Source organism: Mytilus edulis, chromosome 5 (assembly GCF_963676685.1).
Source record: "Mytilus edulis chromosome 5, xbMytEdul2.2, whole genome shotgun sequence".
Classification (NCBI taxonomy): Eukaryota; Metazoa; Mollusca; class Bivalvia; order Mytilida; family Mytilidae; genus Mytilus; species Mytilus edulis.
The window spans coordinates 95,492,525-95,519,333 of NC_092348.1; the positions used below are offsets into that span (position 1 = coordinate 95,492,525).

Genomic DNA, 26,809 nt, shown 5'->3' on the forward strand with positions numbered 1-26,809 from the left:
GTTGAATGCTGCCTTCTAGATTTTTTAAGGTTATTTTTGTCCTTAGGTTACTGTGTCTTTGACATATTTTTCACATCTCCTTTAAAAAATGTATTGATGTAGCTTATTCTGGCAAATAAATAGGTCTGTGTATTTAATGTTAAGTCAAAGGAGTTTTTTTTCTTTTTGGTGTTTTGCATATTTACATCACACCTATCTATTTCTCACATCTACATGTAGCCTAGGAGGAAACTTTTAACACATATTCATATTGCACAGATGATAGGAAATACGCCCAATTAATTTCTGCATTTCATTCTCTGTAGGAATGCCCTTGGATTTAAATAATAAAATACATGTACTAAAATTGTGTAAATAAAAGTTTTTACAAAATATATGACCCATATACCTTTTTGTATAACATATCATCAAAGACATAAAAGATCAAATTGTAGCCTTTCAGACATGATTGTTAAATTACAACTTTCCTATGAAATAAAAGAGTATATTTTCCCTACAATATTTAGATTTAAAGTTAACATATGTAGGTTATGATTATAATTGTCAATGGGTCTTATAGATTTGTGTTAGTACAATGAAGGTTTACAGGCCAGAATTCTCTTACATCATATAGAAATCAATATAGATAAACAGGTTATAGTGATCAATATAGAACTTGTGTACCCATCTCATAAATGAGATGACCTTACTGAACTGCAAGTATAAGCAGAAATTTGGGGCTGATCCAGGATATTTGAAAAAAGGGGGAGGGAGTGTAATGATTTTATGCTAAAAGATGATATAGTTTCTAGACTATGTCTAACCCCCACCCCCATCTGAATCTGCAGCTGGAACATGTGATGATTTGGTATCTTGGTTATATGAAGTACAACTATCAGATATATTTAACCTCATTAGAAGAGCCCTATCAATTAGTATAACCATAGTCATATATATACTAATGCATTATAATTCTTTGACATAAAGTTTGTTTTTTGGCTTACATTATGTAGTAAAGCAATTAGTTTGTTACATTTAATATTACATCATATGACAGAATGTGCCAAAATGAAGATGATCAAATGTAAAATAAATCAATATTATGTCTTGGTTTGGAGGAGAATTTACACTTTTTGTTGAACTTTCTATATTTACTTTATGTTTTGGCATGTTAATTAATCTGTTGGAAAACATGCTACTAGTGCATGTAAACTAAGTTTTGATCACTCATATACGAATCATTGAGATAACATGTATGTTAAAAAAAAATAACTCTGACAGGATTACATGACCTTGACCTTGGTAACCTCATTTTCATGGTTTGTTGATGAATTATTAATTTGTAAAGGGTTTCCAAATTGCTGCCAGTACATGTAAACCAAGTTTTGATCACTCACATAAACGAATCTTTAAAATAACATGTATGTAAAAAAAAGTAATGGTTCCTATACATAACATAGGATGCACTTGTCTTAGATGTGTTTTGCAAAACATTTTCAAGTGTTGGGTCCTCATCATTATTGTACTTGATCTAAGACTTTTTACTATAATATTTATGGTCTGATTTTTTCTTCACATTTTTCTTTGTTTATACCCTTTTATTTTAAATTAAGATGACCACTGTGGAAATTCATGTAAAAAAATATAGAACATAAAAAATGCATCAGTTGGCATGTTTCTCACTTTAATTGATACCAGTAACTCTTGGAGTTGGAAAACAATTTAAAGAGAACTAATGAAATACTGTACTAGTTTTCTACCCATAAAAATAAATTATCCCTTTAACTCTCATAGTTTTAGTATTTCCAAACAGAATGGTTTATAATAAAGTGTTGGAGTTATAATCCAATGACTTGATAATCTGATAATCGTCTAATTACCATACCGAAAGTATTTAGGTAAATTAAGAGATCATTCATTTAGTGCATGCATGCTGTATATATCAGGTCAAAAATGTAATACAAAGCTATTTCCAGTATATCTAAATCAATACATGACCCCTCACTGATACTTTCAAATGAATAGAAGATATAAATTATAACTTTTTTATTCACAATCTTATAGATAAAATTCAAGCATTATCTTGATTGATTATAGAAAAAATAGTGAAAAAATGTACTTTTAACAGTCACGGCAGATCTTTGTTTTATCTATTCCAAACTTTTAAAGACACCATAAGAGTTACACCAGTCTATTGCTATCTAGTTGTCTTTTGGTTATAGGAGGGCTTCGGTGGCCGAGTTGTCTAAGTAGTTACTACTGTAATCACTAGCCAGTCAACACGGGGATTGTGAGATCGAATCCTGCTCATGCGGGTGCACTGGACTCCAATCTTAATTGACTAGGATTGTCAGTTTTCCCATCAAAGGTCAGTGGTTTTCTCTGGGCACTCCAGCTTCCTCCACCAATAAAAACTGGACGCAACTAAATAGCCTATATGCGGTGCTTAAAAGTGGCGTTAAAACACCAAAATTTTTTTTAAATAATCAATCTTGTTGTCTTTTAGTAATAATGATTGGTGTCTCATTAAGGTATGCACAACATCTTCTTTTCTTTATGTTGAAGTTATATTTCAGAAAAGTTTGCAGTCACTTTTCCAGCCTAAACATTGTAAGGTCACTAAATGAGTAGTACCGTTAATCCATTTTGTCATTGTTGTTCACGTTTATTGTTCAGTTTCCATGTACCTGAAAATATTTATAGAATTATTGATAACAATTGATCGGGAACTGAAACAAGTTACATCACCAATTAATGGTTTCCAGGTCAATTAGTAAACAACTATACACAATAAACAACGAAACTCAATACACGGGTTTAAATATTGTCATATCATATTTTCTACAAAAACTAGGCTTATAAGCACTGAAGTGGAAAAGGCGGTTATTTAGACTATTTATCAGCATTTGAATTTGATTTTTTTAACAGTTCAAAACTGATATTTATATTAGTGTTATACCAGATTGATGGGTATATATTGTAAAATCTTCTGGAAAACCATATATGTATAGACTTTGCATTAACCTGGAATTTTCCCATGAATATTTTAAAAGTGTTTATATAAACGGAGATGGTAAACAAATTTATTGTCATCTCTTTGATATGTAAACAAACTATTTTAAAAGTTATAAGTTAAACCTTTTCAAGTGATATATATTTCCTTTATCAAAACTTTGTTCGAGGTTGTTGATCTACTAAGTCCCTGTACAGAGTTGAAATGATCATTATTTGAATCGATCTTAAGACCAGTTTGCATTTACATTTGATTTGCACAAGCAAGATTGATCTGGATAGTTTTAGATTCAGTGCATCTACACTGCAATATAAAAAGAACTTGTCTGACCTAATGCTTTACTTTTTCAAAACAAACAATACTATAAATAGAATATGATCAAGTGCGTATTTTGATCATCTATTGACAGTTAATCTTTGAATATTTTGAAACCATTGATCTTTTCTTTTATGTTCCTTGGGCTGCAAGTGCATATTCTTAAAAATCTTCAAAGTTTCTCTTTGGTGTATTTCCGTTAATCAAAGACATGTTGAGGAGCTCCTTAGAGTTCAAATAAGAGGACAGTATCTTTATGATTCCTGTTTTCCAATCCATTGTCAGCTGGCCCCTAAATAAAACTGTATACTTAAGATTGATATTTATTGTATCTCAGGTAATAGGAATGATGTTTATGTCGATTTTAATTTTTCGATATATATTTCAATTTATTTCAGTCAGAAGTTTATTTTGATTTTGATTTGGTTTCTTTAGCATTCCATTTGGAACACAAGTTTATGTTGATTTCTGTTTATTTTTCAGCATTCCATTTGGAACACAAGTTTACGTTGATTTCTGTTTATTTTTCAGCATTCCATTTGAATCACAAGTTACCGACAATCATTCCCGAGAGTTGTCTCCTCATAGTCCTGGGTCTCATAATCGGTGCCATTCTACACTATGGTAAAATCACAAGTGCCAGCAGTTATGTCATCGATGCAGACATCTTCTTTATTTACCTTCTTCCACCGATCATATTTGATGCTGGATATTTTATGCCAGTCAGAGCCTTCTTTGACAACATTGGAACAATATTGTTACTAGCAGTAGTTAATACATTAATCAGTGCAGGTCTGATCGGTATATCTCTATATGGTGTTGCCTATTTAGGATGGGTCGGTCGTCCAATGGGAATCCTGAATTGTTTTATATTTAGTAGCTTGATATCTGCTGTTGATCCAGTTGCAGTCCTGTCTGTGTTTGAAGAAATCCATGTCAATCAGATGCTTTACATCATAGTATTTGGCGAGTCCCTGCTCAATGATGGAGTTACTGTGGTAAGTTTGTAATAACGAAAATGACAAAGTTAAAAAATCAATTCTGTACTATTATTTTATTAGAAAATCCGCTTAAAGGCCAAAAAAAAGATGAAAGCTTTTTATCATTTACTATTAAAAGGTGTACTTGATGTATGTCAAGTGCACCCCAAGATTCACAAGCCTGAATGACCTCGAAAAATGACACTACAGTAATGTAGACATACTGTGAGTGAAGTATTTTTATATAGTTCCCCATAATTAACAAGGACATTTGATTGGCACCTACAAGTTAATATCAGTGTATATGAAGTAAGTGTATCTGACACAGTAATATGGAACAGACACTTATTACTTAGCTCTTGTTAACACTTTAGTCATTCGATCAGCTCAAATCAGCTATATTATATGTTTGAAGATATCAGTGAAATGGTAAATGCTTCATTAGGGGCAAAAGAAAATGTGTTATGATTGCCAATGAGACAACTATCAACTTAAGTACTAAGACAAGGACTTAAGCACTTGAAGGTCACAGTACGACCTTGAACAATGAACAGAACCCTTACTTTATAGTCGGCCATAAAAAGCCCAGACATGACACAATGTGAAACAATTCAAAGCGATGGCCAGATTAATGACAAAACATTCTTTAAAGTTGTTTGATAATTTTGGATTCCACCTGTTGGAAGATATTATAGTTATTATCACTCATCATTTCTTGATCATAATGAAGAATCTCTGTAAAGAAAATAAACATAAAAAACCCAGAAAGTATAAATAAATACCATCATGATAAACAAAAGAAATGTAGTCTTGAATCTATAACAAACTTTGTTCTCAATTTAATCCAAATGTTTTCTGACATTGCCAACTTTGTATTTACATTTTGTAATAAATATACTATTATACTTGATGCCCAGAAAGTATATATAGAAGTTGAGGTCTGTTTACCAAGGTCTGTTTACCAATTGGTTAACTTGGTATTGGCAAAGAACCACTAGAAACTTATTGTTCTAGCTGTCATTGGACTGATAGAAAAAAAGTAAATCTGCTGATTATAAAAAAATATAATCTGTTAAATACACAATGTGTATATACCATGTATACATGTACTTGGTACTCATAACTCATTTAACTGAGTTAGCTTAGGTGCAATATTTAAGTGGCAATTTATACTTTAAAAATCTCAGACCAAAAGGAAAAAATATAGAAAATGATAATAAGATTATCGACGATAGACAATTTCATCACAAACTTAACCAACCTCTGATTAGAGTAAACACTCAGACAAAAGAAAAATAATACAAGCTGGCAATACTTTGTAAAGGAACATAATTCTTGAATTAAAACCTTTCTCCTGACTAGTAGAATGTACTTTTGTTTAAAAACAGTAAGAAGATAAATACATGTACAGTACTAGTACTAATTAGTTGAAATTATACTTAAGAATTAGTGAATCTCAGAAAGAAAAGTGTTAAAAAAAGGAATTTCTATCGAACAATATGATCTTGCCTTCTCCACTTGGGGCACATCTCTTTTATCCTTATTACAAACATGACAAAAGAAAAAACAAGTGTACATGTTTTTCTTCAGCTTTTTCCACTATTATATTTTTAGATTCTAAATTACAATAATAGAATAATCTTCATCCTACGATAATTTAATGACTCCTACAATAAATATATACATGTACTTAGGCGGTTAATTATTAAGAATAACTTTTTCACAGGTGCTATATCATATGATGGAAGGATTTATAGAAATCGGAGAACAAAATATAATTCCTGTTGACATAGCAACAGGCGTTGGGTCATTCTTTATCATTGCCCTTGGTGGAACACTCATTGGAATTTTCTTTGGGTTCTTTGGTGGATTTATAACCAAGTACACGGAGCATGTTAAAGTGATAGAACCACTGTTCGTCTTCATCATTGGATATCTCATGTATTTAACCTCAGAAATGTGTCATTGGTCAGGTATTTTGGCGTAAGTATCTTCACGATTAATTTATTATAATTTTATTCATTTAATTTTAATGAGTAAACACATGTAATAACCATAATGTATTCCTATGTAAATCAGTGTTTACTTTCTTCTTACTCCATTTTCTTGCTTTATTTTATTTTGAAGTGGGTTGAATTCGTCAAAAATGACAGATCTAAACATGCTGATTTATAGCCTAAAGTTTTACCCTTAAATTACGGAGTCTGTTCAACACAAATATCCTTTTAGGGGTCCTATTTGTCCATCAGGCCCCCTTCCAAATGGTCAAGGTAGTTTTTGTTATGGCCAATCAACTTGAAACTTTGTACAAATGTTCCCTATGATTTGATATTATAATGCCAAATTAGAGTTTTGCCACTGAACATTGAAAATGATAGTGCAAGTGGGGCATCTGTGTACTCTGGACACATTCTTGTTTGAATAAAATAATATACTTGTAAAAATGCCCTCTCCACATGTTCTCATCACATCAAAACCCACCAAAATGTAGGGAACAAATTGAAAAGTGTGATTTTTGTGGGAATGAGCATTATCACTGTACTAGTATACACATTTTTTAAGTGGCCAGCTGAAGGACACCTTCTGGTGCAGGAGTTTCTGGCTACATTGAAGACCCATTGGTGGCCTTCGGTTTTTGTCTGCTCTATGGTCGGGTTGTTGTTTGTCATGGGTTCAAACTTAAAGGTCAAACAGATATACCACAAAATTAACTTTAAAATTATAAGAATATAAACAAACGTAAATTTATTCAAAGCTTTTGGATTGGAAAGGTGTAGCCTTTATTATGAAATCTGGTCTTAATCTTGATTACTTAAATTTTATCTTATTGATTATAATACATGTGAATATATTATCAGTAGAGTATTTCAATTGTTTAAAATGAGTAACAGATAAGGTTTTTTTTATCCTGATGAAGTTTGTTTACTCTTAACTTTAAGGTTAGGTGAATTTTGTTTATCTATATTCACAGTAATTTGTTTACTACTTAGGTTCAAATATGTGTTCTAGACCTAGGATAATCCCACCGACATAATATATATATACACTATCCCAAGCCCATGTATCATACAACACACCTACATCATAGGTATATAATACCCAAGGCCACTCTTCCCTAGTCACGCAGGGGGGTATATGTTTTGTTTTTATTTTGTATTTTTCTGAATAAGTAATGAATGTTGTATAATTATTGATATGTCACATAATGTGTGCCTCCAAATGAATCATATAAGGCTGTTAAATCTTTATACTATAAACCTGTTAACATTTTAATGAGTTAAAGCCCAAACAAAAGGTTATGACTAGATTAAAATCAACAGAAGCATGAATAATATTTAAATATGTAATAATATTGAACTGTGTTTTAAAAAGATACTTTGTATGACATCCTTAGTGTAAATTTCAGAATTAAAGATTATATTGTTGTTTTAGTTCTTTAAAAATTAAAATGAATCATTCAGAGATGATTTTCCAATTCCACAAGTTACAAATAAATATAGATTATTTCATTTCAATGGAAATTTTAGACGATCCCAATTTGACGGACTCCTCTTCTCTAACAAATAAGTAGAAATTAAGATGGTTTTGAATAAAGATTATTGATTAAATGATCTGAATGTATTATTGATGACGTGTGTTTTTTACTTGTAGGCTTTCATTCGGAGGGATTGTTTTACGTCACTATTTGGAGGCTAACGTTTCAAGAAAAACTAAAACCAGTATAAAATACTTCATGAAGATGTTATCTAACATCAGTGAAACAATTATTTTTATGTTCCTTGGTCTGTCTACGTTGGGAGAAGATTTGGATTGGAATTGGTCCTTCATCTGTTTTTCCTTGTTGTTTTGTCTCATATTCAGGGTATTAGGTAAGTAGACATATCTTCTATTAGAATTTATATTTTTTTTATATATGTTAAACATTATTTTGTCCCCTTCCAAGCTGTCTATTTGTCTTGTCTGCCTGTCCATAGAATTCGTCTTTTTGACATATTTAAAAATTATTATTTTGTTTAAAGTAGAATTAATTTACTTTAAATTATGACATAATGATATGACACTATGATAGCTGATTTTTCTTGTTATCTCTATGAAATGATTGAGACTAAAGAAAATAATCTAGAGAAAGAGAGAAAAGTATGACAATTAATAAAAACACTCCAGTACATCACAAATAAAACCTGCAATAAATCTATCAACTTTCCAATTTGATATTGAATCCAGTTGAAAAATAAGTAATGGTGCTTTAAATCTAAAACAATTTAAAGGAACTCATGTTTCATGAAATTTTGTACCAATAAGTACTTTAAATCATGGGTACATGAAAGGAGCTCTCGTGTTTCATGACATTTTGTATTTATCTGAAACGGAGAAACTTGTTTACATCAAATATCTTACATTATACTTTATAGTACATATAGGGAAGTCCTGAAGATAGTTATACTTACTTCCTGTATTGACGTTTGATTTAATTGCCGTTATAAATCATGATTAATTACTGTTTGTATTAGCTAGTGCATTTGTGTGGTTGAAATATATGTTAAATATGTATATTCAATTTCCTGTGGGCATTGGTGACTAAAGGGTATAGGGGTGCTTGTTATACATTATGTACTTTCCTGTGGGGGGCATTGGTGACTAAAGGGTATAGGGTGCTTGTTATACATTATGTACTTTCCTGTGGGGGGCATTGGTGACTAAAGGGTATAGGGGTGCTTGTTATTTATTATGAACTTTCCTTCCTTTTTACCTTGATATTGTTTAGTTTTAATCCAAAGAACAAATGACTTTAAGTCTTTGATTGGATAAATTTCAAAGAATTGACAACAAATTAGAATCGAATTGCATTATTTTTTATTAAAATCAGCTCTTGCAATTGACCAAATGCACCAAAAAATATAGGTTTATTTGTTATAATTTACTTTATTAGTATAAATGATCATAGTATACAATATTTATTTTTTAATATTTATATTAATCTCTATTATCATATAAGCACATTAATCATTTTGTGACTTAAACCTATATTTAATTGTCATAAAGCAAATAAGATAAAGCTTGTCATAAAACAAACTATAAATTACAACATATAGATACAACCAATATTTTAACAATCAGTTTATCAAAAGTCCCTTGTCCTCAGTTCCATTGACTGTTAGAATCCACAATTCTAAAGAACCAATATCATATTAATTTGTTTTATAATGTATAGATGTTTTGTTTCCATTGTTGTATATTTGATATATATAGAGAAGTATCAGCAATAGAATAAAGGACAAAGTGTGTATCTATAATGCGGTTGACCATTGGGGTTGTTTGATCCATATATTGAAAGGCCAATAAAGGGCAAAGTGTGTATCTATATTATGCGGTTGACCATTGGGGTTGTTTGATCCATATATTGAAAGGCCAATAAAGGACAAAGTCTGTATCTATAATGGATTGACCATTGGAGTTGTTTGATCCATATATTGAAAGGCCAATATCCTTCTAACAAATGATATTAGATATGATATTTGATGATGTATGTAATTTAAAGTTGACCTTGTATGGTTTCTTCTACAACCAATAAACCTTGTAATGGCTTTGAAGATATCATTACATTGCAAAGTTATTTTCTTTTTTCGATTTTGGTCAGGAAAAACTTCCAAGATTTATAATTTTCCTTTTAACAGTCAGTGGAACATGAAATTTTCCTGTCGGTAAAAGAGTAAATTTCTTACTGAATTTGTTAATAGCCACACAAGATAAAAAAAAATACCAGAACCTTTATTTGATTTTCCTACATTAGTAAATATATTTTGTACTGACCTATGTTTTAATAATTATTTTTACAGTTTGTTTTATTAAAGGTGGGAGTTTCCTGATAAATAATTTATGTAATTTTTTCACAACAGTTTTTAGAGCTCCTGCTGTTTCATTCATTCCTTCCTGTAAATAGATACTAATAATAATTATCACTATAGATTTGACATCAAGGCTGACCGATTAAATCTATTATTTGATTTACAGGTGTGATGGTGCTATCGTGTATACTTAATTATAGACGTCTGGTCAAACTGAAGCCGATTGACCAATTTATTATGGCCTTTGGAGGACTACGAGGAGGTATTGCTTTCTGTCTTGCTCTGTCTTTGAAGGAGGATCTGATTCCAGAGAGGAAGTTGTTCATTACCACGACAATTGTTATCGTATTCTTTACCGTTTTTGTTCAGGTAATTTAATTGTTTACTTCAAAATGAGTAGTTTGATTCATTTTTCTGGTTTTTGAGAAATTCTATATAGATATAGGAAGAATTGGTATGAGTTCCAATGAGACAACTCTCCATCCAAGTCACAATTTATAAAAGTAAACCATTATAGGTCAAGGTACGGTCTTCAACATGGATCTTTGGCTCACACCCAACAGCAAGCTATTAAGGGCCCAAAAATATTAATACAATACAGAATAGAACAGAGTATAGATCTTTAAATACGTCAGCAACCAAGTCAGTGTGTCAGGAGTATTAAACATTTTAGTAATAATCAGTTTTGTGAAAAAAGGAAGAAAAAGAAAGTGAATGTAAGAGTTAGTTTTTTTGTCTCAAATATGATGTATAAGATTTAAAGTTGATTTAATTTAACCGAAATGATGAAATTCAAATAAAGCCTTTTCCAAGTGAGGCGTCATCAAACAATGAATTATACGAATATAAGTATTGGGTACTATCTCTTGTAAAAAAAGACATGTCATAGTAGAAAGCATAGGAATATTACAACATCATGGAGCAGATGACAAAGTATCATATTGTAGATACAGCTGGGAAACATATTTATTTCTGGGATAAAAAAATCTTTAAATATTATGTTGTTTTTTTTTTATTGAATTAAATATATAAAGCGTTAATAAGGTGTAAGACAAGATATATGCCTGACAGATTTCAGAGATTACAATTTCTGTTATTACAAAATATGCAATAATACCACATTTAAAACATTATTAGCACACTTTAAACTACATGTTATCTTGTATTTGAAAATCAGAATTATGATAATATTACAGTTGTTAAAACAGATTATCAATGTAATATTTATATAAAAATTATGATAACAAAAAGATTATTAAAACATGGTTCACAATGTGCTGATTATTATAGATTGAATAGAATCTAGTTAAGCTTAAAGTTACAATTGATACTGACTTGAATAATTTTAATTTATTTAATAAAAGCTTGTGACATGATGTTATGAAATTTTGATCTAGAACTAGTTGAATATTATGTCATTGTTTTAATTAAGACAGAACATAATAAAATTTAATAAGTCTAGATATTAACTCAAATTCAAATGAATGTTGAATTTTAGATTACAAGAATTTGTAATATTAAAACTTTGTCAAGTTATAAAGATAATGTAGGTCATATGAAATAGTCACAATATGTAGGTTAGGTGACATAGAGCCAAATTTGTAGGTCAGATGACATACAGTCAAATATGTAGGTCCAGTGACATGCAAAGTCAAATATGTAAGTCATATATATGACATGTTGAAAGAAGAAATAAGTTACACCTGCATTTTAAATGATATTACAGTCTGACAAATTAACAGCTGAATACAAATTATATCAGTTCAGATTGACATAAAGTTCCCCAACTGGGTAAAACTTTGAAAACTATGTGCAGTGCCAAACATTTCTCGTAGTTCATGTGTCAAGCTTTTTTTTTAGTAATTACATACTCCTTTGTTGGATTCGTAAATAGTCTCCAACTTTTCCGTTAGCAAATCAAAGTTTGAAAACAAGAGACATATTATCCAGGTCATATTCTAGATTTACGATTTTTCTGATGGGTAAGGTGAGTGGTTTCTGTGGCATAAAGATAACTCTGATAAATTATGAAATGAATAAACTGATTTTGTTGTCTTGTTTTCTATTATAACTGTGTCTTGTAAAATAGTTTCTTTAATTTTTTCAGGGTATATTTATAAAGCCAGTAGTGAATGCATTAAAAGTTAAGAAACAGCTCGAGGACGATCCAACTCTCAACGAGAAAATTCATGAATCGGTAAGATATTTATACTGGACCAAAATACCACTCACGGTCAAAGTTATGGATATATTTACTTGACCCACAGTCAGAGTTATGTAGATATATGTCATTTTATTTTATCTAAAACAAAGCACTGACCTGACAATTTTTTTATTATTTAATTTTAACTTATCCTGAGAAAACAAATAGCTTTATGTTGATGTGGGTCAGTAAACATTTTAATCATTGTCATAAAAGATGTATCACCTTCAAGGTAAATACGACAACTAAATGACACCTACTTTATCTTATTGTGTTAATAAAATTTATAATTTCAGCTTTTAGTATATTTAGGTGTACATATTGTTTGCTTATGATAATAGAATTAGTTTATGTCGCGGTCATTTTGGTTCAGAAATCGATAACCTAATTTCTATTTTCACAAATCTGACCACCATTCACTGTTATCAGTACTTATTTGACTTGGATTTTAATTTTCATTAATAACTTTAGGAATTTGTTCTGTAAATGATAAAGTTTCTTATAAACTGATATAGCTGAACGGAAGTAAACAAATTAAAAGTGAAGACGGTTGTTTACTAACATTGTAATAAAGATTTATTTCTTAATGTTATGAAGACAGAGGAATTTATTTGAGACTTAGAAAAAAACAAAATAAAAAAAGCTATTTATAGATTATCTTGTGACTGGTCTGTAAAAGATTATTCAAGGAATAACTTATATGGTATGTAAACTTTAGTTAATTATTTGTTTTTATTTTTAAAGTTAATAGATCATTTAATGGCTGGACTGGAGGGAATCACACAGAGTTCTGGTCATAATTATATGAGAATCAAGTAAGATACTACTCAGATTAATCAGAATATTTCAAAATATAACAATTTAAAAAAAAAAGTTGCATGGTATTCAAAAAAAAGATGCATCAGATCAAATTTCATTTAACATTTTCACTTATTTTTCTCAGTAAGTGATAGAGAAAATAAATGATGAAAAATAAGTTTGAATTTTGCAAATTGGATGGAAGAATGTTAGTCTTTGAATAAATATTGGTGAAAAAAAAATCACATTTAGAATACAGAAAACACTTATACATAAACCAGTAACTGAATCCATAGAGAAATGGGGAAAACAGCAGAAATATATGTAATTTGAATGAAAATCAGTTGTGTGAAAATGATTAGTGAGTAAATTTAAATAAAAAAAGTAAAAATAACTTGGCCTCCATTTGAAGTGGTGTCAGTATACACTTATGGTCATTTAAATCTATGATGAGGTCATTTAAATCAGTAGTCAAATAATCAGAACAAACAATGCTACTGAGATAATTTTATCACACATATATAGTTATTAGGTTTTATCGCCATGGGGCCTTGTAAAATTGTCAACTAAAATAAAAAATATATGTCAGTGAAAATTATACTTATGTTTGTCATGTATATTACAGTCTTATTTATTATAATAGTTCAAGGTGAATTTGTTAATTACATTTTTATGTTTTTATTTTCAGATTTCGTCATTTAAATCATAAGTATATCAAGCCAATCTTCGTAAAGGATGTCAATACTGCCACTAATGCTGGGAAAGTTTTACATGTTTATCGTAATATCACTGAAGAACACGCACTAAAAAGAGCAGAGACGTATCCAGAACTTAATGGTCTGACCAGAGCGGAAACTTTACCAGAAATTAATGGTGGACAGAAAATACCTTTATTGACCGCAGCGTAAGTGGACATTTTTTTTTTGACAGCGCAGCAGCTTGTCACAGAATACTTTATTTTATTTGAAAAACTATTACTAAGGGCGTTAGTTTTCTTTTAATGTATATATACATGGTTCCCTTAAAAAAAATTAGCTGCAAAACTAGATTACCCACTAAAATAGATGCATTAAATTTGTTGAAAATATCACTATTGCATGATAAGTTATGAAAAAATCACCACAACTATGTAACTTATTTTTCATGGTAAGTAAAAGGTCTTGTTTAAAAAACAAACTAAACACAAATATTATACAAAACTTTTAAAAATTGCTGATATCCTGTGTCAGAAAACACATGGTGAATGATTTATAGATTATCGTTGATCATCTCAACGAGATTTATGTTCTTGCTTGAGCCGGTATGGCAAAAGCGAGAGAAGAAATTGAGTCGAGATGACCAATGATAATCTGTTTATCACTATTTTACATATGTCGACGATGTCAATTTCATGTCAATTTCATTTGCAATGCCACGTGTCTCCTTAGTTTATAATGATAGTTTTCCATCTCAAGCGAGTAGCATGATGTGAAAAATTATCACAAAAAAGATGAAAGAAAAAATGCACAAAATAGCGATAACTAATTTACTGCAATTCTTTGATGACTCATGAAACCTGATATTTTGAAAACTTTCCATGTTTTGAACTAATAAGATAATATTTGTTTATTTATAGATCTAGAATTAGTGGTTACAGACCTAATACTGGTGCTACAGGAACTGATGATATACCCAATGGCCGAGTGGTAGAGAACAATAGTCTATATAATATCTTAGATAAAGGAATGCTAAGACCTCGTAGAACAGTAAGTTACTAATTCTTTTGAACTATGGATACAATCAGAAATGAGGAACCATTTGGGGGAAGTGGTGTTGTCCTCTGTTTTTAGGAGCTTGCTCTTTGACACCCAAAACACTGTCAGAATCTGTTGTTGCTATTGCAGATTCCATGATATAGAACTCATATCACATAGAATCTAAAGATTTTCCCAAAATAAATCATGTTTTAGATAAAATGTGGTCAAGAAATTTCAATTCTTAGGTAAAACTTTTATAACATATTTCTGATTTTTTGTCTTATTTATACTGAATAGAGTATAGAAAGAAAGATTAATGAAGTAATTTAAGTTAAGATACCGGTATATCTTTTCTTTGTCTCCCATTGTTGAACCAAGATTAATATATGCATGTAGCACTGTGACAGATGCTAACTTAGTACATTTTCATAAAAGAATATTTCCTCTATCTGATATTGATATTTCTGATTCCAATATATCATTTTTACAGCATTGTACACAATATATAAATGATATTACTATTATTTTTCAGTTTATACACAATACTAATGACATTTCTGATTCTGACACTGCCACACTTCCTAAACCAATCAAACAACATCAAATAGATCCAGAGGAATTTAGAAAAAGAGAACACGAAAAATTTCGTACTGCAGCTGAAGTGAATGATACAAACGAAAATAAGGAATCTGAAAGTCATACTGCCATGGTTACTGAACAACAACAAACTATTGCAGCAAACCAACAGGAAGTAAAAAACAAACAGGATACAGTAGAAAACAGTGAACAAGGTGGGTTAAAAGATAGATCGCAGACAGTTTAATGCTTTGTACTAATCTCAGTATAATAGATACCAGATTTGTTTTCAGTAAGCTAAAACTATTCTTAAAATAGCTATTAACTATTAATGATTTGTAACCGAAAGCTTCATAAATACTTACACCATAATTGGCATTTGTCTTTCTTAGATTTGTAAAACACAGTTATGAGTAGTAATTATTCACTTGTTTATTAGTCCGAGTATAATTTCAAATTTGTAAACATATATTTTCCAATTCCAAGTGTACATCCAAAATTTTGTGACAACTATTCCCTAATTTGTTTGATATTAAGGAGAACGACTTTGAATTATAACAGGTACGTCAAATCAATTTACAATGCTTTGGTGACTAAAGTTTTTATATGAAAGCCAAACAATTTTGCATCTTATAATCATAATAATGCTATCATGTCGTCATCATCTGTGTCCGAAGACACACATGGTTTCCGGACAATAACTTTAGTTTAAGTAAATGGATCTCTTTAGATTTTTACCAGAGATTCAATACCACTAAAAGAAGGTTGGGATTGATTTTGGGGGTTATGGTTCCGAACGGTTAGGAATTAAGGGTTAAAAAGGGGTAAAAAAACAAGCTTTTTGTAGTTTGTGGACAACAACTTGCCTGTAAGTGTATGGATCTCTCTGAAATTATACCACAAGGTTCCATATTACAAAGGGAATACTTGGTTATTGTTTAGGGTTAATTGCCCCAAATATTCAGGAATTAGGGGCAAAAAAGAGGCCAAAACAAGCATTTACTAGTTACAAGACAATTATGTGTGTTAAAGTTTATGGAACTCCCTGAAATTGTACATTTTTCCTGAAAAGAAAATAATCTTCAAAATTTCAAAGAAAATTGTAGGGGGAAGGGGTTTAAACATTTGGGGGTGGGGGTGTCATTCTTTTTATGCCCCACCTACCATAGTAGAGGGGCATTATGTTTTCTGGTCTGTGCCTCCATTCCTCCGTTCGTTCGTCTGTGTGTCCGTTCGTCCTTCTTCAGGTTAAAGTTTTTGGTCAAGGCAGTTTTTGATTAAGTTGAAGTCCAATCAACTTGAAACTTAGTGTACATATTACCCATGATATGATCTTTCTAATTATAATGCTAAATTAAAGTTTTGACCCCAATTTCATGAACAAAGCAAAAGATAGTGCAAAAGCTCAGGTTAAAGTTTTGGTTAAAGTTTTGGGTCAAGGTAGTTTTTGATGAAGTTGAAGTCCAATCAACTTGAAACTTAGTACACATGTTCCCTATGATGTAAACATGATAGTACGAGTGGGGCATCCGTGTACCATGAACAAATTCTTGTTTTTCTCTAATTTATTTTTTCAAATAATATTTGAATTACCTCCCTTACAAAGGTTTTATTTTAAAGAAATGATGTTTTTTCTTGAGGTGATTAGCTGTCATTTTATTTTTTGAACTTACTAATAAATACTGATGAAAATATACTAATTAAAGCCATTATTTTATTTTATCTTGAGGTGATTAGCTGTCAATTTATTTTTAGAACTTACTATTAAATGCTGATGAAGATATACTAATTTTAGCTTTGATTTTATCTTGAAGTGATTTACTGACAATTTATTATTATACAATCAAAACAAATTTTGGGGTTTGCGATGATGTTGTCATAGTCGTAGTCCGTATCATTTGTCAGCCAATCTATCTGTCCAGTTTCACGTTAAAGTTTTTGGTCAAGGTAGTTTTTATACGCCCGGGACGGGACGTATTATGGTATACCGTTGTCCGTCCGTCTGTCCGTCCGTCCGTCGTCCACACTTCGGACAATAACTCAAAAACACCTTCACCAATTTCCATGAAACTTAAGTGAATTGTTTATATCTATTGACGTAAGCTCCCTTTCGTTTTTTTTTTAATTTCAGATTTTAAGTTTTGGATTTATGGAGCTTTATTCATAAAAAAAGGGGGGATTTTCAACACTTCGGACAATAACTCAAAAAGGCTTTCACCAATGTCCATGAAACTTTGGTGAATTGTTTATATCTATTGATGTAAGCTCCCTTTCGTTTTTCTTTAATTTCAGATTTTAAGTTTTGGATTTATGGGGCTTTATTCATAAAAAAGGGGTGATTTTCAACACTTCGGACAATAACTCAAAAAGGCTTTCACCAATGTCCATGAAACTTTGGTGAATTGTTTATATCTATTGATGTAAGCTCCCTTTCAATTTTTATAAATTTCAGATTTTAAGTTTTGGATTTATGGGGCTTTATTCATAAAAAAAGGGGGATTTTTAACACTTCGGACAATAACTCAAAAAGGCTTTCACCAATGTCCATGAAACTTTGGTAAATTGTTTATATCTATTGATGTAAGCTCCCTTTCAATTTTTATAAATTTCAGATTTTAAGTTTTGGATTTATGGGGCTTTATTCATAAAAAAAGGGTGATTTTTAACACTTCGGACAATAACTCAAAAAGGCTTTCACCAATGTCCATGAAACTTTGGTGAATTGTTTATATCTATTGATGTAAGCTCCCTTTCAATTTTTATAAATTTCAGATTTTACATTTCCGTGTTATGAATTTTTATGCTTAAAAAAGGGGGGATTTTTCCAATTTTGGGACAATAACTAACACTTTCACAAAATTTTATGTATGGATGAAAAATTAAGACAACAAACTTAGTTAAATTTGAGGTAGCCTTAATAGTGCCAATTATTTTGTGCATTTTTATTTATTATTTGGGGGGGGGGGGGGGTATTTGACAGGGCTCACACTATTTCTAGTTGATCATATAAATTCATTTAAAGCATAAAAGACAAGTTAAAAGAGCAACGGGCGTATCATGCGCTAAAGCGCAGCCCTTTATTGATGAAGTTGAAGTAACTCAACTTAAATCTTGGTACACATGCTCCTTATAATATTTCTAATTTTAATACCTAATTAAAGTTTTGATCCCAATTTTACAGTCCACTGAACATAGAAAATGATAGTCCTAGTGGGGCGTCTATTTACTATGTACACATTCTTGTTTTATTATAGAATTCATACAATATATGCAGTGCTTTGTTTCAATGTTTCTTGATAAAATAATGTATATATGAAAATCTGGAATATTTCTTTTAAGTTTTGATTTAGGAAATTAACAAAGGATCTTTAATTTTTGATGCCATTAAACAACTTTCTATATGTATTATAAGTAATTATTGAGATTATTTTTATATATATATGCTAATTGATTTAAATATGCAAGTCTAGAAAATAAAAAGTCTGAAATATTTGCTACTGTACTATTATATCATACTAATCTGTGGATTGATTTATTTTCATGGGTACCAATTTTTTAGGATTGCAGAAAACTTCGTTGAAATTTTAAATTTGTGGTTCACCTGTACCCACGAAAACACTAAAATTTGTATCCAATGAAAAATAATGAATCCACAGTATTATATTTCTTATTGATGAAGAATCATCACAATTATACCGTATCTTAAGAATGAATTAAATTGTAATTTTCCAGAGAGATATCAACTGTAATATAATGGGTATTAACATTCACCAGCTTTAACAGATATATCTACCCACACTTCTCCTTCTCCTTCAAATAGTAGACTGTGGGTTAAACTTTGTGAAATCAGATTCAATGTTAATTTCGGAATCTTAACATTTATTACAAATGATTTCTTAAAAAACTAACAAAATTTGACCCACACTTGCTAGCTATACAGCGCATATTTATATTTGAATACCTATTAAAATTAAAGTTTAAAGTTTTAGCAGAAACAAAATCTGTGTGTTCCATTATAATATATTTGTTACATAAAGGATGGTATTGTTTTTATCCGTCTATTGATCCATGTGCAAGTAATGTCATGTGACAACTAAATTTAGCTATGACGATAATTTTTTAAAATTATTAGCTCACAGTTATTTTGTATTGAGCAACAGTCCAGTTATCTTTCCCTTTATCCCAGGAATATTTAATAATGTTACAACAAATTTAAGTTACTTCCCTTTTCCTGAGTTATGGGACTTTAATGATTCAAATAAGGAAGAGGGCAGGCATATCATGTGATCATGATGCAGCTGTTGATTGGCTAGATTTTTGTTCTCAGAAAATGTTTTATGTAGCCAGCAATAGATTTGTTTTGGTTTTCTGGTCTTCCTTGAGTGCCAGTTATATTTTAGTGGAGCAATCTAAAATTTGTATAGATAATTTTTCCGTATCACAGTTTAATTAAAGGTCAGAAATAATTGAACAACCCAAGGTTTAAATATAAGATCAGTTTAGACTTGCGTAAGAAGGACAATTATTACATAATGCTTAAATAAATACAAATTGGTTGAAGTTGTTTATTTAATTGACTGGATAGAATAATTTAAGACTAGTGACTGTGATCAGAGCGAATTACTAATGGCTTTAATCAGAGAACTTGTTCAGATCAGAAAGAATAGTTTTAAGGACAGACATGTATAATTTTTAACAATGTTTGAAATTCAAAGTAAGGATAAATTTAGATATTCTTTAATTTATTATTTATGTGTAGATTAGAATATTATACTCAGAAAAGTTACAAGTGTCTCTTCCACAGACAAACAAATCATGGATTGTATTGATTGTTTGAAGTGAAAAAGGAAAATGCTTATCATATAGAGTAGTATGTTATACATGGATTATTAATGTATGCTTAGCATTAAAAAGGTGCAGATTCTTTTTCAACTACAATGAAATTCATATAAGAATTATTTCATAGCTTATACTTTTGCAAATTTATTTTAATCTTTCATGTGGTTAACAATTTTAAACAGAAAAAAATAATTTTAAGAATTTTTAGAATATAAGGAAATTAGATACATTAATGTAAAGATTTATGGTAAATGAAAATTTGCATGAAATCTTATCTGAATTAGTAAGTATTAATTAAAGTTTTGTTTTCAGTTAATTGTGTTTTTATTAAATTTTGTTTTTAATTATATCGAATGAGACATTTAGAGACTTGTTTGATAATTAAGAATACTTTCTTTTGTAGAGGAAACAGTATTATCTGATGAAACAGCAACAGAAAAACAGTTACCATGGAAACAGGAAGCTTCACAGGTGCCTAGACCATCTTTACTTTCATTAGTTTCGACAGAAGATGAACCTGTAACCTCTGAGGCTCCTTCCTGGGTAGATAACCTATCATACAGTCATTTAAAAGACTCAGGATCACCTTATGCTTCTCCGGAGGTCACAATAATTAAAGCACCTCCGGTTGAAAGAAAAGTTCCAATTTTTGAAATATTTCCAAATTTAAATTATGAAAAGGAGGAAAAGAAACCTGAAGTTACAATTCCCCCACCTTGGGGTCAATTCTCTGACAATACAGATGAAATGCCGATTTCATCGCCATCTATACAAAGTGGAGATAAATCTTGTAACTACCTCATATCTAACCATACATCTGCTCCGCCTTCTCATCATGTGATTATTCCTTCCATTCCAATACTTAATGGGTCAATATCTCAAAACAGTAGTGACCATAATGACCATAAACCATTGAAATCATTGCCAGGCTCGGCATCTGCCCCAGATCTGCCAAAACACTGGCAGCCATTAGAACCGTTGTCAAGGGACAGAATTCATTCAGAAACTTTGTTACAAGAATTAGATAGTGAAAGTGAGGCTAACAATCGAATTCATAGTTGGTTAACTGGTGCTACTGCTGATGAATATGACAACGAAGAATTTGATGGTATTATAATTAACCCTTACGTGCCAGATTTAGACATTGATAATGATAACGATGCTGATGTCAGTGATATTGATGATAATAATGATAATGATGATAATAATGATTTATGATGACAAGTTAAATTTAGTACAAATTATTTTCTGTTCATATTGAATTTTACTTTGTCCATTGTTAAACAATGCAGTTTTTGTTTGAAATGTTTTTTGTAACTGGATTTTGTCATATTTTTTTAACAAGTTTTTTTTGTCTTTTGTTTTATTCAAAGAATTACAGTCAATATTTATACAGTGAAAAGGCTAGAGAACAAATCATTTGGTTTTCAGATATTACATTATAATTGAATAGAATTTCTCTAACAAGGGATTATCTTTTCCTTTCCTACAATGAAAATGATTAATGTACAAATTTCTGAAAACTAAAAGTTGTATCATAAACTCAAAAATATGATCTTAAAAGTGCTAATAGTCCTATTTGTCTCCCCCTTTTTTGTGTCTAAACATGAAAGGTAGAAAAAATGTAAACTTTTTTTAAAGTCTTATGTGCAAGTAAAAATTTCTGTAACCGGGTTTATAAAAAAATCTGTTAATTAAGAACAGATAGCTTTCTTTGCTATTTTTTTTTTTTTTTGTGATTTAATGAAATTTTATGTGCTGTAATATTTTACTGGTAGTAAATGCCTGTGTCTTTCCATTCTTTTTTCGTGTTTTATGGAATATGATATATTTATTATGCATTTTAAAATATTAAACTTGACATGACGAAAGTTTTAATGAATTATTTATAATTTTGACATTAAAAGTGATTTACACATGCATTAAAGCATTTTTATTATGAACTCTTCATGTATATGTGTATTGTGTATGTATGCATGACTAAATACCTAATTTCTGGTCTTCCTATTCTGAGGGGGAATGGCAATTTTACGAAGAATGTCTTCCATATTTGAGAAGCAAAGACAATTTTATAAAAAAGACTGAGTTATTCTGTGATTTAACAAACTTCTAACATATCTTGATGTTTATCTGAACAAAAACATGACATTAATTTACATCCCATCTATTTGTACATACACATTTATATAAGGTATATGTGCTAATGAACAAATGTGTTTCTGTCTCATAGAAGTGTTTCTAGTCAGTCAGTTATACAAATATACAGAACAAATTTGCATATTAACTGTCAGTTTTTTCTATACTTAGAATGTTTCTTGGAATATGCCGACATCAGCATCCTCATTTAATCAATTTCATATAATATACATACATGTACATACATTCTGGATCATTGTTATGGGGTTTTCATTTTTACATCATGCACATAAACACTTGAACAATTTATAACTGGATTTTCGAAAGTTGGTACATTGTATTGGTTTGGATTTTTTTTTTATGTCTAATCGAAGGATAATGTTTTACAGAAGTCCAATAGCAAGTAATTCATGGTTATTTATTATGACATCAAAAAGTATGAAACTGATCTAAAAATGGGTAGGAATGTGGCAGCAACCTAGACTGCTCTTGAAATATATGACCAGTTTGGAATTTGCATTCTATTTTCGACTGTATGATTAAGGATTTGCTAAAACTTTTTACACTCAATTGGAGTTACTTATTTCAACCTAGCAATTTCTAGTGGCAAGTTTGTGTTATTATGGAAATACTAACTTTTTTAACCGTAAACATGTAAATTAAATCATTTTATATAAAATTTGTGTTCATCATTTATTATGGTGGTTATATATGTGCAAATATTGCATTTATTGAAAATGAGTTATTTCTACAAATTGTGCTTTCAAAAATTTGTGTGTATTTATATTTTGTTTTTCTTTCATTGTTGCAGTTTATTGTCAATCTTTTTGTGTAATATTGATAATAAGTGTTATACATGTAATAACAAATATGCATTTTAGACTAATGAAATACATAATGTGTATATTTATCCAAACTGCTTTACATAAAAATAATTAAAATGGTAATCGATTGAAATTAAATGGAATAAGATTATTTTAATGAATTGAAATTATGTTTAATATGATTTATATTGTATTATAATCTGAACTCATTTCCTTCCAAAGGGAGATAATTCCTCTCAAAGGGAGATAACTGTTTATGTTAGCGTTATTCTGTTGTAGTGTTATTAAATATTGTAGAAAGCAGATTCTTATAATCAAGAAAATGAAATTAAAACCGCCAAGAATTTAAAAAAACTTTTTAAAAAGATGAAATCAGGTTTTAAATGGATTTCCTCTAAAACAACAAAGTTTTCTGAATTGTGTCAAATTAGTTGCTTTGCTTGATTTGTTTGAAAAACAACATTTTTTATTGAACCTTATGTTAAAATGAGTTTGAAATATTCAATTAATTTGAATAGGTCTTTACAAAGTCACTAGATATTATATTTATTATTTTTACAGTTGGTAATTGTCTTTAAAACTCAGGCTAGTTAGACTATTTATATTTGGATGTAGATTCCTGTAAACTTTCCGAACATTGTTTAAAAGAACAATAGCATATGATATTGACCTCATTCAGTGAATCATTCTGTACTTATTCAAATACTCAGAAAAAGTTTAAGACTTAAGAAAATATGTCTGTAAATAAAAATTAGATAAAATAATTCCAAATAATGAGTTTGTATTTCAAGCATCTTTCACTGAAAATAAATTGAAAGAAAACATATTTTTAGACCTTAAACATAGAATTTCTAGATTTTTCATTACCAACCAATTTTTTTTAGGAATCCTGATGTCAAATTAAACAACATTGGGATTTCCCCTCTTAGGCATTTGTTATATAGAAATAGTAAACCCATCCTATATTTTTTTTTCATTGTAGCTTTTGAATTTTAAAGAAAAATTGCTTACTTTATTTCAAAATTGTTAAATTTCAAGTAGAAAATGAGAGGGGATAAAACAAATTGCTTCCCTCCTTGCTGAAAAAATAATAAAATTAGATGATTAATTTAGGAATTCATTTTTTCTGGTCCTATTAATAGAAATACGTAAATGATGACATTCAAAATCAAATATTTGTAAATAAAACTTGTACAATCTGTGATGACATCGAATATGTTTTATTAGTATTAATAAACCAGGTTTTGCTCAATCTATTGGTTTATCATGTCCAGTGAGAAGTTTTAATCTCTCATCTAACATGTGATAGCAATCTATTGGTTTATCATGTCCAGTGAGAAGTTTTTATCTCTCATCTAACATGTGATAGCAATCGATTGGTTTATCATGTCCAGTGAGAAGTTTTAATCTCTCATCTAACATGTGATAGCAATCTATTGGTTTATCATGTCCAGTGAGAAGTTTTAATCTCTCATCTAACATGTGATAGCAATCGATTGGTTTATCATGTCCAGTGAGAAGTTTTAATCTCTCATCTAACATGTGATAGCAATCTATTGGTTTATCATGTCCAGTGAGAAGTTTTAATCTCTTATCTAACATGTGATAGCAATCTATTGGTTTATCATGTCCAGTGAGAAGTTTTAATCTCTTATCTAACATGTGATAGCAATCTATTGGTTTATCATGTCCAGTGAGAAGTTTTTATCTCTTATCTAACATGTGATAGCAATCTATTGGTTTATCATGTCCAGTGAGAAGTTTTAATCTCTTATCTAACATGTGATAGCAATCTATTGGTTTATCATGTCCAGTGAGAAGTTTTTATCTCTTATCTAAAATGTGATAGCAATCTATTGGTTTATCATGTCCAGTGAGAAGTTTTTATCTCTTATCTAACATGTGATAGCAATCTATTGGTTTATCATGTCCAGTGAGAAGTTTTAATCTCTTATCTAACATGTGATAGCAATCTATTGGTTTATCATGTCCAGTGAGAAGTTTTAATCTCTTATCTAACATGTGATAGCAATCTATTGGTTTATCATGTCCAGTGAGAAGTTTTAATCTCTTATTTAACATGTGATAGCAATCTATTGGTTTATCATGTCCAGTGAGAAGTTTTAATCTCTTATCTAACATGTGATAGCAATCAATGCATTTTGAACTGAGAAATCTATTTATGGAAGACCTGAAAGTTTATAAAGACATGGTCTTGCTATATGTAAAAGTTTTCATCCTATTCACTGTTTTAAATTGGAATCCTGTAAATTGTAAATTCTTTTGAAATTAGAATTTGTATATTATGTGAATTCTTAGTGAAAGCAGAATTTTATATCATGAATTCTTTGAAATATAAAGACAATTAATTATTATAAAAAAAAAGTCAGGCATATTTATATATATACTATCCCAGCTTGCTCATAACATTGATTTAATGTTGAATCTTCCCCAACACCAGCATTAAATCATACAGTGCATGCTGGGATAGGATATATCTGAAATAAAAAATGACACACACTATTTGCCAATACATTGTTCAAAAAGTGTATCAATTAACTCGAGACTCATTTCTTTGTTTTTGTCCTACTTATTTACAAAATAAGAACAAATTATGATGACTTTGAACTCGTTACCAGTAAATATCAGACCGATGTTTTTAGTGTGGTTGTGTTATACCAGTTACATGTTGCTTAGTGGTGTCTATTTGATTTTACAGTCATGTATAATTTATAATTTGAAAAAACATGCAATATTGAATTATTGTGTATATGTGATAATTTTTCAATAAACAGTGAAAAACTTGTTTAGCAGATTTTTTTTGGTGCCATTCCTTTAAGAGATTTAAATCAGGAGTTTTAAAATGAAATGATCTTGAATGACAGGATTCTGTTGTGAAGTATTGTTGAATGTTTGAAAACCTGTAAGAATATAAAAGGATAGAACTTAAGTTTAATGTGGTCACAGTGATTTTTTTGTCCTTTTAAGGTATGTCACTTTTTGTTTTTAACACCTGATGATGGAATTGAATCAGCATTCCTTTGATGTTTACAAGGTAATAACAATGATGATATAAAGTGATCAATATAAAATAAGATGTGGCTTGATTGGTAATGAGAACACTCCAGAGACAAGATGACATAATTAACTATAAGTCATTCTACAGCCTTCAACCACTTATGATGGCAAACAAACCTACCAAATGTCAAAGCTTTCTGTAAAATGGTTTCAGAGAAATTCATAAGTCGACACTATTACAATATTTAAAAACAAGAATGTGTCCCTAGTACATGGATGCCACATCTGCACTTTCATTTTCTATGTTCAGTGGACTGTGAAAAGTGGTAAAAACTAATTTTGCATTAAAATTAGAAAGATCATATCATAGGGAACATGTCTACTAAGCTTCAAGTTGATTAGACTTCAACTTCATTCAAAACTGCCTCAACCAAAAACTTGAACCTGAAGCTGGATAGATGAACGCACAGACCAGAGTACATAATGCCCATAAATGGGGCATGAAAATAGTCAGTTCCATAACTCCCATAAAAATGGTCAGATCAC

The 26,809-nt window shown here is 29.9% G+C and overlaps 1 protein-coding gene across 1 annotated transcript in view; it reads left to right on the forward strand.

Moving 5' to 3' along the window:
- LOC139524886 (probable Na(+)/H(+) antiporter nhx-9) overlaps positions 1–26,051 on the forward strand; it is a 32,497-nt gene extending 6,446 nt beyond the window's left edge. The window contains exons 2-11 of the mRNA XM_071320023.1: positions 3,839–4,305; positions 6,014–6,270; positions 7,939–8,156; positions 10,300–10,502; positions 12,241–12,330; positions 13,081–13,151; positions 13,823–14,038; positions 14,750–14,879; positions 15,403–15,661; positions 20,689–26,051. Of these exons, the coding sequence (XP_071176124.1) occupies positions 3,839–4,305; positions 6,014–6,270; positions 7,939–8,156; positions 10,300–10,502; positions 12,241–12,330; positions 13,081–13,151; positions 13,823–14,038; positions 14,750–14,879; positions 15,403–15,661; positions 20,689–21,503 (2,726 nt within the window). The 3' untranslated portion in view covers positions 21,504–26,051. The remainder of the gene's footprint in view (positions 1–3,838; positions 4,306–6,013; positions 6,271–7,938; positions 8,157–10,299; positions 10,503–12,240; positions 12,331–13,080; positions 13,152–13,822; positions 14,039–14,749; positions 14,880–15,402; positions 15,662–20,688) is intronic.
- Positions 26,052–26,809: the final 758 nt, after the last annotated feature.